Source organism: Varroa jacobsoni, unplaced genomic scaffold, assembly GCF_002532875.2.
Source record: "Varroa jacobsoni isolate VJ856 unplaced genomic scaffold, vjacob_1.0 scaffold_1400, whole genome shotgun sequence".
NCBI lineage: Eukaryota > Metazoa > Arthropoda > Arachnida > Mesostigmata > Varroidae > Varroa > Varroa jacobsoni.
In genome coordinates, this window is record NW_019214302.1 from 210,319 (window position 1) to 226,212 (window position 15,894).

Here is a 15,894-nt window from a genome sequence, read left to right on the forward strand (position 1 = left end):
TGCTGTTACAGTGATAAGATGAAGAAGCACTACCGCAACATTAGGAAAGGGGCTACGCTTTGTTACTGGCTTAACTGGTCCAACCTCCTTTAGACACCTGCACAATTTTGCCCGAGGTTTCGCCGTGCCCCATGTATGACAGCTGTTCATTTAGCTCAAACGAATGCTTGGTCAGGTACACATAGTTCTCTCTATATATATATATATATATATTACGTGCGGTGTTTTACATGATCTTAGAAGAGCGGGTTTTTTTGCCAACGAATAAGTGAGCATTTTACTAGTATTGTTGGGTTACGAATTCACATGAATTTGACAGCTAGAAAACACCGTAATATGTATAGGTTAGGTAAGCGATTTTTATAAGTAGCCATCCGTTAGTGCGATTCTCAATATCAACGGGCCGTCATGTTCGACGCCGCCATGAACGTTACGTGGCAGAAAGTTATTTACTGCGTATGTTTCTATCGTTACGCAAAATACGTCGAATCTATCAGCTACCGTTACAAAACCGTTACATTAGTTTGAATAATTCAATCTAGAAGCGCCAGAATCTCGATTTCATTCAAATATTATGTATAATATTTATGTAATGGATCTTACTTCTACGCTAGTTCTAGCAGTGGTTGCAGTGATGTCCCATTAGTTTGCTTATGCAGATTTAGCCTGTTCTAGCTCGAATCGGCGTGTTTTTCATCAATTGTATCAGTACTCCAGCCGTGAAATGTCCGAGGGACTTTGCTCTCTCTATTTTCTAAACGAAATGGCGAAATTCTACATCTGTCGCAAAAAAGAATCACTCTGCGCCGGTTGTCGTTAGCTATGCCCACAGAACAGCGCTCCGGACTAACCAAGTTGTTAGCGCAGCCACGCCCGTCACTCCAAGTCACGTCGCACCGAATGCGGCTTCTTTATTTCCACTCTTCATTAAAAGTAGTTGTACGTTTCGTTGACGTCGCACTTGAACAACAAAAATGATCGCAGCGTGCTAGATAGCACCTACAGATATGTGTACCGGAGCGAATTATTTATGTTTCTGATTTTGCCATCCAAATCAGCCATTCTTATCCCTGGCCAACAGTATCGTCTACTACGGCTGAAATTACTCAGATATGCACACGGACCCCCCAGCAGTTGTGTGAAACCCCACTGGATCGACTACGCCAACTCATACATAGATCGCTATACATAAACAACGGGCAGTCTAGCGGGAAACAGCTTTCTCCAAGAAGAACAACTATAACGCCAGCGCCAAATCAACCTAGTACCCATCCATTAAGCTATAGACATACAAACCCGCATCGAAACGTGGATGGAAATCATCTACTACTCCGAAATCCCTGTAGCTGCCGCCGCGCTTGTCACTATCGGCCTGTGTAACCGAAATGTGGGTGTCGTATAATTGCTTGTAGGGCAAGACGATTATTAATTATTCGATTTCGTCAATTGGTGATCACTGCCGCCGGCACCGTTAGTGGTAACAGTCGCCACCGTAGCAGCAGAAGTGGCACCGCTAACTCTTCTCATATCGACTGTAGCTTGTTGACGTTCCAGTCGGCTGACGTCTTACTCATCAAAGTCGACAAGACGAAACTGAAAGTGGTTAACCGCTGACATAGAAAAGCCGGCCGCTGACTAACCATGAAACCATCGAACTATGAACGTGTATCAGTCACCGTTGCTAGCTCCGAAGTGGTTGTCATAGTCGCAGCGGGTTGGTAGGGGGCGAATACGCAGGAAATTTAGCCACCAGCTGCCAAAGCCGCGGCAAAACAACAACACGTGATAAAGCTGTCATGAAGTTGTGTTTCTGGATCTATTTACATCTGTTGCAAGCGTGGAAAACGTCCTAACAGAAATGAGCTAGGGCTTTATTCATAGACTCACAAGTTCAAAGGCTGTGTAGCTTCCGCTTTGCGCATTTCAATTAAAAAACAATAAGATCTTCTGTGCGTTTGTCGCTCTTCGATAGGCGAAGTAAAGTTGTTGTATAGCCGGCTAAAAACATCGATGGATCTGGCGAAAATGTGCCGCTGTCGACGAATGTAGAAAGAAAGCCCCACAACGTCTCGCATTTAGTTGTTGTTGCGATGTCAGCCCATCGTGCCGCGTAAAGCAACACACAATGTTGAATCGTGGCTTTGGATCGTCGGTATAGGGAGACGCCGTTTCATTCAATGGCGTATAATCGTTTCACGTTACGGAGTAGCTTTTTGTTACATACGACACTCATATACGAATTACTAGGCCATCGTGACGTAGAATAGGTTCCTACGAGGGGGATATTGTAATATTGATAAGCAATAAATCAAATAAGTTCGTCGTTTGGTAGACGGACATTTTGACTGCTTAGTCTTCCGCAATAAACTTACTGCATACGGAACGGTCGCGAGAATCCGTTGTACATTTGATTCAACCGTAGTTTATTGCCAGATCAAATAAACAGATCCGTTGTATCTTAGAGGAGCATTTGTCTATTATCTGACGAAAAAAGATTCGCTATGTCAACTCGTTCACGTTTTCTTTAATATATTAGTATAGTCGAGCGGCACTACTCAGATGTATTGGTACTATTTATATAACTAACGTTGAACGTCTAACAACAATTTCGGGCGTATAACTTGAGCCATTTCATTTTAATAGCAGTTGGATCAATAATCGCCTGTTCGGTTATTGCACATTAGATGGTGCCGAGATACTTCACTGTGGATGAATGCTCACGCCGATTTCAAGTTCCTCTTATTGGTAAAGCGCCTCTTATCAACTTTTTTCAATCTTTGTCACCATTTCAACTAGGCTGACGGCTACTGAACCGCGAACGACGAATAAACGCAGCTCACGATAAGGTGACCCAAACGGATCACGGATACTGCTTTTGCTGCCGCTGTTATTACCGCCGCGACCGCAACTAGCGTGGTTCGTTGCAAAGCGTTCCGTACGTGGTACACAGAGTGTCCGCAGTTCCTCTCGCTTGCTTGACGATCTCTTTCGTCCGAAAACTAGCGGGCACGAAACCCTCGCATTCTGCTAACGACAACACTAGAGTGATTCACTGACTGATTGACTGACTGCAGTAACAGAATGAAGAACGCTTTTCGACATTAGCGCGTCATGTCGCGTTGCATCTTCTGTCTTGCAGTTCCCGTTCATTTGCTATTTCTCTTTGCCGGTTCGTTTTTTTTCGATCCTTCTTTTCGTCCTGCTCTTCGTTTTTTTGGTTTCCTTGGTCATATCGCCCGATAGCGATAGTGAGCAGCGAACGAATAACCGGTACTCCCCCAACCCCATTCCCCGGTGCTCCCTGCGTATCCTATTCGAATTAGTGAGCGTATGTCTGGGTAGTTGCTCGCGTAGATGGCACATGCGGCGGCAGTATTAGTGACAGTGATGGTACTATTGTTGACGATGATGGTCATGATGCAGCCCGTAAACGACGATGAGTTGCGATGCCGTCATATCGCCGCAGTAGCAATCGTTGTTGTCGGCTCACTATGTAGTTAGTCTCTAATAATGGCGTTTGTCATTTGACTTTTGCTATTTGGGCTATTGAAGCAAACGACAGCGAGATAACGTAGCATCGGCACGACTATCGATGAAAAACTCGGTGACGATAATAACGGCAGAAACAGAAATGCCGCCAATGGGAGAAAGAGGAAGCGAAGGTGCGAGATAGATAGGACTTGTTGCAGAACCAGCTGCTGTTACTGCGACAGCTTACTGCTGCGGGTCATCTGTAGCACCTAGTCTTCTCCGTTTAATCTACTGGGTCTGTGTTTCCGTGTGCATATGTGTAGGTGTATTTGTATTTATATGTTTGTGTGCGAGTAACTGCTAGCCGCTGTTGGGTGTTGCTACCTGTCAAACGCGGCACTGACTAATCATTGCGGCGATGCCGCTCGCAGCTAGGTCTGCCTACGGGCATAAACACACATGTGCACATACATCTGTATGCGTGCCTTTTTTGTATGTGTCCATGGATCACAGCAGCGACATCATCGATAGCACCAGCCTGGGTGTCCGAAGACTCTGCTTCTTCCACAACTACTATTACTAATAATACTCAGCTCTGTCTGTATATACATTGAGTTTTGGGTTTTTCGCCATTCCAAACAGCGTCTGCCAACGACTAGTTATCACTGACCGGTTGGAACAACGAGAACTATGACTAGAGCAGGACGGAACCTGCGACAGCAGCTCCTGCTACTTGCTATTTCAGCAACATGAACGAATAGTAGCGGTAGATGATGAGATAGACGCCGAATAGTTGCTACACACAACGTAACGACGCCGCAACAGCAACTGCCAGCTAATAGCAGAAAACGAACGGACGACGAAAATGTCGGCTTCAGTTCGACTTCTTCGGCTCGTTGATGTCCCCCCCTGCTACGACTAGTAATAGCCTGCATCAACTCACATCGTCTATACGTCGTTCACGCCAACAACACCTCAATAACTGTTCGTAATATTTACGATAGTGACCACGGTAGGGTCTAGTTGTAACCATTTCCTATGAGATGAACACAAAGACCAAAGGCTACCCTCCTCGCCGTCAATGGTCACTTGCTGAGTACGCTGCAACAATCATTGCTATATAATAATAACAAGATTAGCAACAACAACTGGCATTGGGTTTCATTTACTAGATTCGACCTCTACTTATCCCACAGTCAAAACGCCCCAACATAAATGCTTATATATATATTTCCATGAGGCAAACTGGAAAATCTTCAAACAGTTTTAGGTCTACAAGACTCAGAAATTTATCAAAATAGCTCCAAAAGCCTTTTTTAGTACACCTGGATTTTTCATACGGAAACTAACGGCTAAATTGTGTCAACGGTTAATATTTTCGAGATTTTTTTTTGCACGACACTTCAAGGACTTTTTGCTTAGCAATATTGCCAATTACGAAGTTACTTGCCAATTAAAGATCGAATATTTTGAAAATGACTACAGGGTGGCCTAGACGCCGAGACAAGACTTATAATTACGGTGAATAACGGTTATATTGGATAGCTAGGAAATCAATGAAATAACTGTTAGATACAAACTTAGAATAGATGTATTAAAAAAAATCCCTATTTAGGTGCCGTACCTTCTGTACGTCAGAACGACAGCAACGAAAACGATAACGATAGTGCCACAGTGTTTAGACTATTGTTATCATCGCTTTCGTAAATCACCTCTTTTTCACTAATGATGACAAAGGAAAGCAAAGCACGAAGTAGTAGGAAGGCAGTAATGTTATCATACTTACAGTTGTTTGCCATCCCTTCATTCACCGTTATGCCTCGCTTTAATTTCGACTCAGGCAACGCTATCACTGTCTCTTTTCGTTGTCATCATTCTCCGGATTCGGAAGCTGGTGAGACATGAAAGGACATTTGCAATCATTGCCAGGATACTGCTACTTTCGCCGTAACCATCACTACGCACGAACAGGGGAACCGCTGCTCGCGCTTCTCGTACCATTATCCATGCTTTGTTTTATTGATGCCATTGCCGCTCGTCGTGCGGCGAATGTATCTCAGCAGTGAGCGATAACATCGCCATTATCACTTAATGAAAGTTATAATATTATATAGCAATAGCTAGTTGGGCTTCACTTCAGCTTTCATAGCTTCAGAGCGATATTAAAGCCAGCCACAGCTGACGCGTAAATTACAGTATCTACTACTGCCTTCGTTACGGTCTTCACAAATAATGTTTTTTGTTATTATTGCAAAAAAAAAATAAAGCTACCTGACCAAATGGAATGAACGAAAAACGCACACGGGAGCAAAAAGAGCTAACGAACAAATTAATACACAACGACTACGTGTCTATACTCAAAGGTTGTTGTTGTCACGCCGGTCGTTCTCAGGCTCGTTGATATCACTCTGGTGTCCTTGTGCTTGTGCGTATAGTCCAGCCATATACGGTTCATCTTATCGAAGACTGCGAAAAGACAACGCCGCGCAACGATCTTAGCGATGCTGCGTAACGTAATCTTCGCGCACTTCAGAAATCATACGATCTCGGGCTGGATACAAGTAGCAACTGGCTCGTACAAATCTACAACCGCTTTTGTTCAAAATGAAGACACGCTAGACATTCTATAGTTGGATCGATGGTACATACGCTTGTCGCGATTGATTTCAAATATTACTTGCCCTACACATGCTTGTACGCAGACGTCTATAATTCCCAATTTTTCCTGCACACAAGGTACCATTACTGTAAAACGATTTCTTCGATATATGTATTAAAAAATGTGGACAATTTTATAAGTCAGTATGCTTTACAACAATGCGAAAGCGCATTGTAGCTATGTTAAGCTTCTACCTGGTCCTTAGCATGTCTAACATCCCGGGCTGAAGATGCTGAACACTATTAGTCTTTGGCGCGCGCTCATCCCAGCCGTGCGTCCGTTCTAGTTAGGTTAGGGCAAAGGGAGAGAAACAAAAAAGGAACGAACACTCAGGCCCATAGATAAGCGAACACTCGCTGCTTATAGCCGGCCTGGCCTAAATCGTCGAAAACCCACAGCGCAAATAGATGCGCACGCACTAGACCGCTCGTCAGCCAACAGAAGGCTGCTGAAGAGGCAGGAGACCGACTTACAGTGGTGGTATCAATACGGGGCCAGGGATCATTGTTACATGATGTTGACGACAACAATAATGCTCATGGTGATACTGCTGTTACTTTTTCGGCGTCTTGCTCTCTCGCTGTTGCTACTACTACTACTGGTAATCAACGAATTACGAGCGAGCGTGACTCAACGATAAGATCTGTATGTCTCTTGCTTTTCGCCGTCGTTGAGTTGGTTGCTTTTGGTAAAGTAAATCAAGAACAATAACGAACAATGAACTACCAGAGCCATCGCCGCCGCCACCGCCGCCGTTGCAATTTCAGCGCCACTGACCGACAACCTACGGGCTGCAGAAGGGACAGAAGGAAAAAGGGACAAAGACTGAGAGAGTTTCTGCCTTCGCAGCGATTGCGACAGCAACGGCACACATCCACACGCAGATAGTCAATCAGCGATAGCAAACATGGGCTAGCCGAATAGCAGAAAGTGACGAACCGCGCCAGACGTCAATCCTACGACCAACTACCGCTGCTGCTGCGAATACTTACATTGAATGCTATCCCTCGCAGTTGCTGCTCGACTTCTACTAGTGGATAGTAATGTTAATTGTAATAATAAAGCCACAATCTGAGCAGCCACGCTCATAAGTTAACAGTCCAACGGCAGAAGCTGAACAAGACGAAGGAAAGGAACGGAACAACAGTAACAGCGAAGATGATGGAAAGCCATCATTATAATCATCACCCGCTAGCCAAAGAGGACGCTATAGTAGAAAGGGCACGGAGGAAGCACTGGGGCTGTCCAAGAGAATGCAGCATGAACTAATATAATGATTAACACGAAATGGAACGCGGAAGTAACAAACCAAAAAAGACACAGAGGCCAAACAAACAGACAAACGCAGGCTCTTCTCAAATATAAAAGAGAGAAGCCTTCTGTATATGGATATAGTTCGAAGGGACAAATGAGATACAACGAGAGAAGAACTCGCATAGGACGTACGGGAAACCCCTTTACGTGGCAATTGAGCGGTTAGGGTGTATTGCTTATTAGAATGCAGACACACTATAGGTTGAGACTTTCGTGTAAGCAAGTGTTCAACAATGAATGTCGTAAGAAAAATAGTAACTTCAATCACAACAATAACGTCTTAGCAAAAGGAATTAGTTATAACTTGATCTTATGCTAAGTTAGGGAAGTTCTGAGATAGCTTTTACTGTAGTCTTCATTTGTCACAGAATAGTAACCTATACTGAGTACTATTTCCGTAAAAAATTGGTGGTTATCAACTGAATCTTTTTTAATTATCCCATAACTTTTTTTTATTATAGCTATATAGAGATTGCGCAAAAATAGTATTGTAAATGCTCAGTCACAAAGTTCATATTAGTTAAATCTGATACGCTGTGCTTTTGAGACTACACATATCATACGAAATGTTAAGGTCGATTGTGGTCAACGTTTAGGGACTACGGATAGAAGTCAAAAGAACTATTCATAATAAACATGTGACCCCATTACTGTCACTGATCGTGTAGTAAGCTACACCTCCAACAAACGCAAAACGCCCCAGCATATGGCTAGGTTAGTTTTTCAACGAGAAGCAGCGCCACCTGCAGGTTGCAATCTAACGTTTTTTTTCGACTCTTAGAGAACGCGACAGAAGATATAATAGTGCCGATTTTTACGTTTGACTTCCACAGACATGTCAACGTGTCCAAACTTCTTCAAGTTCTTGAGTCGACTGAAAACTTGACACAACATCTAAAGGAAGTGTCTTAATTTGTTACTCTACAGCGTTGTACGTGATACCGAGCATAATATTATCTAGCTATTTGCGTCGCTTGACTCTAAATTGTTTACACTATTTTTTAATATTGTCGTATTTAAAGCTTTCGTAGCAGCCTATGAGAATCCAGCCAACTATCTAAATTAAAATATGATAATTTAAGCACTAGAAGTAACAACTGTAATTTAAACTTCACACCTGTATCCATATCATTAACCCGCAATAACAATGCTCATGCATACATCGTCCAGTAAATCTAACAGCCAAAAACGTCCCGCAGCTTCGTCACAGCATTTTATTAAAGTTTTCGTGCGAAATTCGACGTAGCAGCGTTGACAAAAATTTCCAACCGAAAACGGCAAGTCGCTATGAAGTTTTATTATCGCTGCGCGCTTCGTGCACAAGCAACTATTAAACTCGCCGCCAAATTCTGTGGTGAAGCTCAGCCACCGAGGAGGCCATATCAAGCGGTGACCAAGTTCAAGGACAAGACCGGCTGGCCCAATCCATATGATTGAAGAGCTATTTTTTTTCACAACGCTGCAGACAAATAGTTAACACACACAGCATGGGATATCGATCGTGGTGGATTTGTCAGTGATATTGGTCATGGAACCACCGTTAGAGAACACTGATGGGTAATCAATATTATTCCATCTATTACCTCGTGTAATATATGTATTGACTCTGCTTCGAAAAAAAAACATAAAAAAATGGAAAAGTTGATAGCGGCGGTTCACAACCATGTCGCGCAACGATAAATCTTGGTAAAAGCTTTTTATAAGGTATAAAAATATTGTCGAGCAGAAAGTCCCGAGTATATGCTTGATGTTTACGTTATGCGCGCAGTCGTTTTAACCTGACATCAACGGCACTTAGCCAACGGTAGCCAGAACCTTCAACTCTTGAGTGGCAAATTTGTCAAGTCTGGAATTTACTTTTGCTGAGCTTCTTCAGACATTTGGTTGATTAGCGACTCTCTTCAAACCTTCGTTTCGAGTTTTACGTCCGGTATCGCCATTAGGTTTTCCATAAAACGGCTTGCTTCCAGCAGGAAACGAAGCGTGTGTCTATGACCGGGTGTCCCTTAGAAGAGCAGAGAAATACGTTACCCACTAAGCTATCACGGGGACCTTAAATCTAAGTCATCGATCGGTACCACTCACTTGTGTTTATAGTAGTTTTAATCTGCTAGTTATGTTGTGGCTTTGTATTGTTAGTCTAATCAGTATGGTGTGCATTAGCAATAATACTGTGCTATGACTTCCGACAGAAATTTAACTACGTTGAGTACATATCTAGCAGTCCCTACATATGGTTCATGATATATACTATAGTAGCTAATCGCTTTCTTCTCGCTTTGTTCACGCGGTCAATAAGGAGCGCTACCGTTCTTACTTAAACAGTCGTTAAAAATAAGCGAATGATTATTGCAGCTATGGCAAAAGCCGTATTGGCGAGATCGTTTTATGAATGATGCAACCATTAGCGTAGCAAAATCTGAAATTATTGAGAAACACAGGGTACGAATTAACCCCTAGGGTATTCAATCGTGCTGTGTAAGTGGAGATCTATTTGGTCGTTCTTTTTTTTGCTAAGTTGCCACGCATATAATAATAATAATAATAATTACAATGGTAATCTCTTTTAAAAATCCAAGTTATTAAAATGCCTTGTCGATAAACTTTTTAAATTTAAACCTATCGAGGACTCCGGTTCGCTTTATGGAAATCTTCGATTTTCCAGAAACCGCGTGAAGACTGACAATAAGATATGCCATTCATTTTGGAGAAAAAAAGGAAGGTATAGGTGAGGGTTCGTTCGGTGCGAAAGGACTGAATAATTGCACATTTCAGCTATTTTAGCAAAAACAGTGTTTTCCACTATGACACACACGCCTAGGCTCGAACAAATTTTAACGGACTGTTTGTCGTAACAGGCGTGTGTTCTTCTGCCATTCTTAATATTAAAAATGCCTGTTCTTCTTAGAACAAAACAAAACATTTGTGATGATGGAAAACATTGCGTGATTTCCGCAATTTTTGCTAAAATATGCTATTATTCAGCCCCTTCGCACTGAACGAACCCTTACCTAGAGCTTTCATTTTTCCAAAATTGATGGCAACGTTCTTGTTAGTTTTCATACGGCTTCTAGAAAACGGAAGCTCTCCATAAGGCGAAGGTCCTCAATAAAAGTTTGTTAAAACGGCTCGAAAATGCATTTTTAATAACCTACATTTTTCAAAGAAACGACCGTTATTACTTGGGAAGAAAACAAACACCAACGATTAGCTTTTATGAGATTTTTGTGCTTCCTTAAATCTTTTGCACTTTTGGCCATCCTGAACCCTTGCATTTTTTGGGGCTTTTGGCCTGCTATCAACCTAAAATTTAATTGCATTTAATTTTTTGAGCGCAGTTTATTTTCACGATATTTTAATCTACCGATATCGTTTAACGTTAACATTAAAACGTCATTTGCGGACTAAAAGAAACTGAATATTAGAAATGACTAGACAGTGGTCTAGTAGATTAACAGCTGAATCGAAGCTGTAATCATAGCAAATCGTGATTATCTGGAATAAGCGGTACACTCGGGAACGAAACTTACAAAACATGTAAAAAATATTCGTTGAAATATTCGTTTTCATCTAAATTGAACATTTAAAAAAGTCCAATTTAGGTATCGTACCTTTGTCAAAATGAACGAGTCGTTTAAATTTTCGTGCAAACAGATGATCTTTGTTTGTTTTGGGTGAAACTTCATAACGATTGGATACAATTTCGGGCTTTCCAGTGAAAGTGTATGTATTGAGCGTTCTCCGATTTTTCGCAAATAGAGCAACGAGCATACATTGGTTTTTATATTAAGAACGAAATTAACCGCTCAAACACTTTGCATATGTTGCAGAGTGCCTACGGAAACCAGATGAATACCGAGTGAAAATTTAAGTACACAAGCGGATTCAAACGTTTCAAAGACGAAAAAGAGTCTATCGAAGACGATCCTTATTCTGGACGGCCTATGGGAGCAATTACTGACGAGAACGTGAAAGGGGTACCAACCGCCGAGTCACTATAAGAAAGCTAACAAAAAATATAGAATTCTCAGTTAACCTATGTCAGGCCGTTCGGCCCACCATTTAGGCATCAGAAGACTTGCGGCAAGGTTTGCGCTGAAACAGCTAAGTGTCTAGCAGATAAATGTCCAGAACAAACTGGTTCAGGTAAACTGTTTAGCATCTTTAGAAAAGCCAAATTTGCTTGAACACGTCATTACAGGTTATCAGACCTGGGTGTACGGATAAGAAAATGAGATCAAGACGCAGTCTTCCCAGTATCGGTTCAAGAACGAACCACAACCGAAGAACGCCGTATAACTATTTCGAAAGGGACAATTTAAACTTAAACAATTAAATCAATACTTATTGTCAAACTGAAACACATGACTCATAAATTTTTGAACAAAAGATTATATTGTCCGTTTTCTTAGTTCCACCATTGCTCTAAACTCGAAATAAATCACAATCATAAATACTATATGACACACGACAAAAATGGAGCTAGCCACCGATACCTATTACCGGGCGTTTTAATAAATGTTTTAAGCAATGTCACCAGATATATGCACTTTTTTTTCGGAATAGATCTATTTCTGTGTCGATTTTTATACAGTCAGGGTGATAATAAATGATATCGGTACAAAATCATAACGTACTGTAGCTATGGGTATAACTAGACTGTGTTGCTGGCGTCGCTACCAGCAGCGTGTCAATATGAACCAGCCAATAAACTGAAAGGAATGTTATGGACCGATGCAATGAAAACATTGATATCGCTGTATAAGAAACATTACATTGATAAACAGCGCTTGGACAGTGGAGGCAACTGAAGTAAATGTAGTAGTCCTTTTAGCACTGAGCAACTCACCAAAAGCGTTCTTCCCTACCTCCGTTTGAACTAAACGGGTATTATAAAATCGCTTTTTGCCTTCTGTATATATCAGCCCACGATTAGCTAAGCTAGTGTATGAGTTCGATTACGGTCTATATTACACTACACATTCTTAGAATCATAACATAACATCGTAGAGCTTCTTAATCACTTAGAATATAAGTAAAATCTTGAAAGAGACAGTGAAAAGGACCCAAGTTGGAATCAACGTTAATCAAAAACTTACCTTCACTATCGAGATAGACGAATTGTGCATTCTCCGCACCACCTCGAACGGTTAGAACGGCAGCATCCTTTGCTTTTACGGAGGCTCTAAATGCGCCAGTTTTTAGACTACCGCCTACCAGTGTGTTTCCTTGCGACGACAAAGTAGTGGAAGGGAGAACGCTGGCAGCATTAACGGTCGCACTTGCCAAACCTGATGCCCCGGCTGAAGATGCTTCAAACGAGGAAATCAGCGCGGCTATCGACGTCGACTGTCGTTTTCCAGAAGAGGCAAAAGATCCGGAAGTTGTTGCCCCACCAACCTCAACCGCTCGGGTTGGGCCTGAGTTGGCGTTGTCGTCGTCGTCAATGATTTTACGTCTTTGTTTTCCGTTTTTTTCGTCACTGTTACGATTATTGTTGTTATTTAGGGCCGTGTTCGTGGTCTCCTTAGGGAACGGCCCCCCGGAACCGCTCAACCCCGCTGCAACCGGCCTTGCAGCTTCCATCCAACAACATTATCATTCTTGAAATTCGAGTGACAACGGCGGAACGCTGGTGCGCCTTTCACCACCACAGAATCAGCTGCGAAATTTCAAACAGCAGCAAGAGATTTGACAGAAAAGACAGCTACGCTTGACGAATAGTCACTGCTACCTTGTTCAGCGGTCTCATAGCCTCCTTGAATACTAATCTTGCTTATGATACATTCTCTAGTTGTGATTGTCACCTGCCTAATTGTGCCACGTCACATAGCTATCGCCTGAAAATAACAAATATACAAAAATAACAAACAAGCAATAGAATGTTGGTTAATTCCACTATAGCAAAGTGAAGTAGTAAAGTTTTTAGGTAGGAGGCACAAATCATCGTGACACTCTGTACCAGCAAAGGTGTTTAACGATTGAACCATTTTGGATCTGCGACATGTTATGGATTATTCTTATATTGCATTAAGTGTGAAGGTTTTCGTTTTAAACAAATAACCACCAATTTGATCTGACGTTGGAACTTTTTTTTTGGAACGTTGGAAATTAAGTAGGATTTCGTCATAGCCCATACTTCCCATAATATTGCTTTAGCCGTTCGCTTTTAAAGGTTTTTTTTTATTTTACTGAAAGCTTGAGAGCGTAGAGTTTAACCACAGATTGATCTCCTTCCTTCCTGCCACTTTCGATATGAGTTACAAAAAATTTTACAAATATACTAAGATCGATACTTTCTCAATATCAAGTTGGTGGAGCTGATATTGTTAAGTAAACATATTTATGCTAATACAATTTTTCCAGTCAATCATCTGTAGGTTCTCTGCAGGAAAAACGTTTCGTGACGATGTTGAGCCACTTGTCTTATTTCAACTGAATGGTAAATGCCACGTACGCTAATCCTTTAACCTGTATATGCTCCCACCCTGAATAGCCGTTTTCTGTTAACATTCGAAACGGTAACAAAATAGTGGCTGTGGGGTACCCGCAATTTTAATAACTAAGTGGTTTTAACTGAAAAGCGAAACGCTTTTCACGCTGAAAAACGGCTAAACTTGTTGTTGATTCGTTCGAAAAGAGAGAATAATGATCTAACTATAATTGCTAATACGCACAGAGACAGACATACAGCTTTGCTAAACGTCTCCACGAGGGTAAATCGCAACGCCGATAACATTGTAGTTACAAAGAACAATTTATCTCGCGACAATAGCGAACAGTCGATTGTAAATATTAGATAAAAACATCGGCTAAACAGAAAGATTTTGGCTAGTCGTACCACCATCCTTTATTCAGCACCGGTGTTCATTTCACGGTGGCCTGAGTCGCTTAATGGCTGCCTAACGATGTGCTAACAAGTCTCTTCAAAACATCAGTACATGTGTTTGTATTATACTAAAGACTAAATACTTTTGGGCAGATCACTAGGAAATAAACAGTGATAAAACGTCAAATACGTTAGCAAAATTCTGGTACTTAAAACACTAACTCGATTTAAAGAAGATGATCAATTTCTTTTCCTCAACGGTACGTAATTTTAGTACGCTCAAAAAGACAAATAATTCCAAGGCAAGTGAATTAAGGATACAAAATAAAATTAGCTGAATCACTAAATACTAAAGCGCTCTTCAAGATGTGCCCTATCTGTTTAAAGATTGAACAATACTAGCACCGCCAGCTTCTTGATCTCGTAGTTCACTATCTGGTGCTGCTGCGCGGGCATCCTTCTTAGATAACATCTTAAACCACAGTCGTTCGCCTTATGTCCTCTTCCTTGTGTCGAGCCGTCGCAAACGGTACACCCAATCAATGGAAAAACGTCACATACCAAGCAGTCGCTTTTTGATCCCATTTTGTTAGTAGATGCTTAATACGCAGCAGTCCTGAACAAATGGCACTAAAATTCTCCACAAACAGTGAAATTATCGTTGCTTATGTTTTCTGCGGCGAACACCAATGATATGGTCGCCACAAATGTACGACGTTTTCTGGCACTTATTTTACTGCTAAACGTATTAAATAGTTTACTATTATTATCATTATCTTTACTACTTTTCACACTGGTAGTAGCAGATGAAGCCTAAAAAATAAGTTAGGAATTAATAATATTTCTATCTAATAAAAACATTAATTTTGATTATTTTTATTGTTGTTATTATGACAAATATCACATGTACGAAGTCAACAGAGACGCATAGAGGAAAATATTACCCGTAGGGTGGAGCAACAAGATGATACATCAATCCGACAGATGTCTTAGTGCTGCACCATACAAACTGGTAAGACTAAATATATATTTTGAGTTCTACGTTTGGTGGCAATGCCGTTAGGCATTGTTTCAGACGACTAACTCTTTCCACCACAAAACGAAGTATATCTACACCAAGTTCGAACTTAGACCAGTTGACATGTCCTTACACTTAGTAGGCAAAGACGTTACCACCGCGCCGTGACGAACTGGTAATACTAATTGCTCCTAGCGACTCCAGCCATGGGAGCTTCAATAATAATCACCGGGTAAGAAAAAATAAAGACAAAGCTGTCCTGAAGAACTTTGATGCAGTGGCTATATAAAATAAAGATTTCTCTAAAATAATTATAATACACGAATATTAATTAAAATAGAGGTAATCTCTAGTAATCGTAACTGCAAAAATATACTATTTGTCGAAACACGACTACGGAGACCAACGCAGCACCACATATTTCCACCGATGACGGTCATTACCAATTTACGGAACGTTACGCACGAAGGAGTCAGCTATTTTCATTGAAGCTAACAAGGAGTTCAAACAGTTCTACATAAATAGACTGTACGAAGTCGAGCACGAAGAAAGTTCTAAAATCAGGTAACTGCGTTGAAGTTTAGTTACAACGAGGGTTTAGCC

General features: G+C 41.3%; 1 protein-coding gene across 5 annotated transcripts in view; it reads right to left on the bottom strand.

The window, feature by feature from the left end:
- The window catches only part of Magi (membrane associated guanylate kinase, WW and PDZ domain containing protein magi), a 43,567-nt gene that overhangs the window by 21,460 nt on the left and 6,213 nt on the right, over positions 1–15,894 (bottom strand). For all 5 annotated transcript variants that reach the window (XM_022849346.2, XM_022849345.2, XM_022849343.2 and 2 more), the window contains exon 2: positions 12,544–13,284. In XM_022849346.2, the coding sequence (XP_022705081.1) occupies positions 12,544–13,030 (487 nt within the window). In that variant the 5' untranslated portion in view covers positions 13,031–13,284. The remainder of the gene's footprint in view (positions 1–12,543; positions 13,285–15,894) is intronic.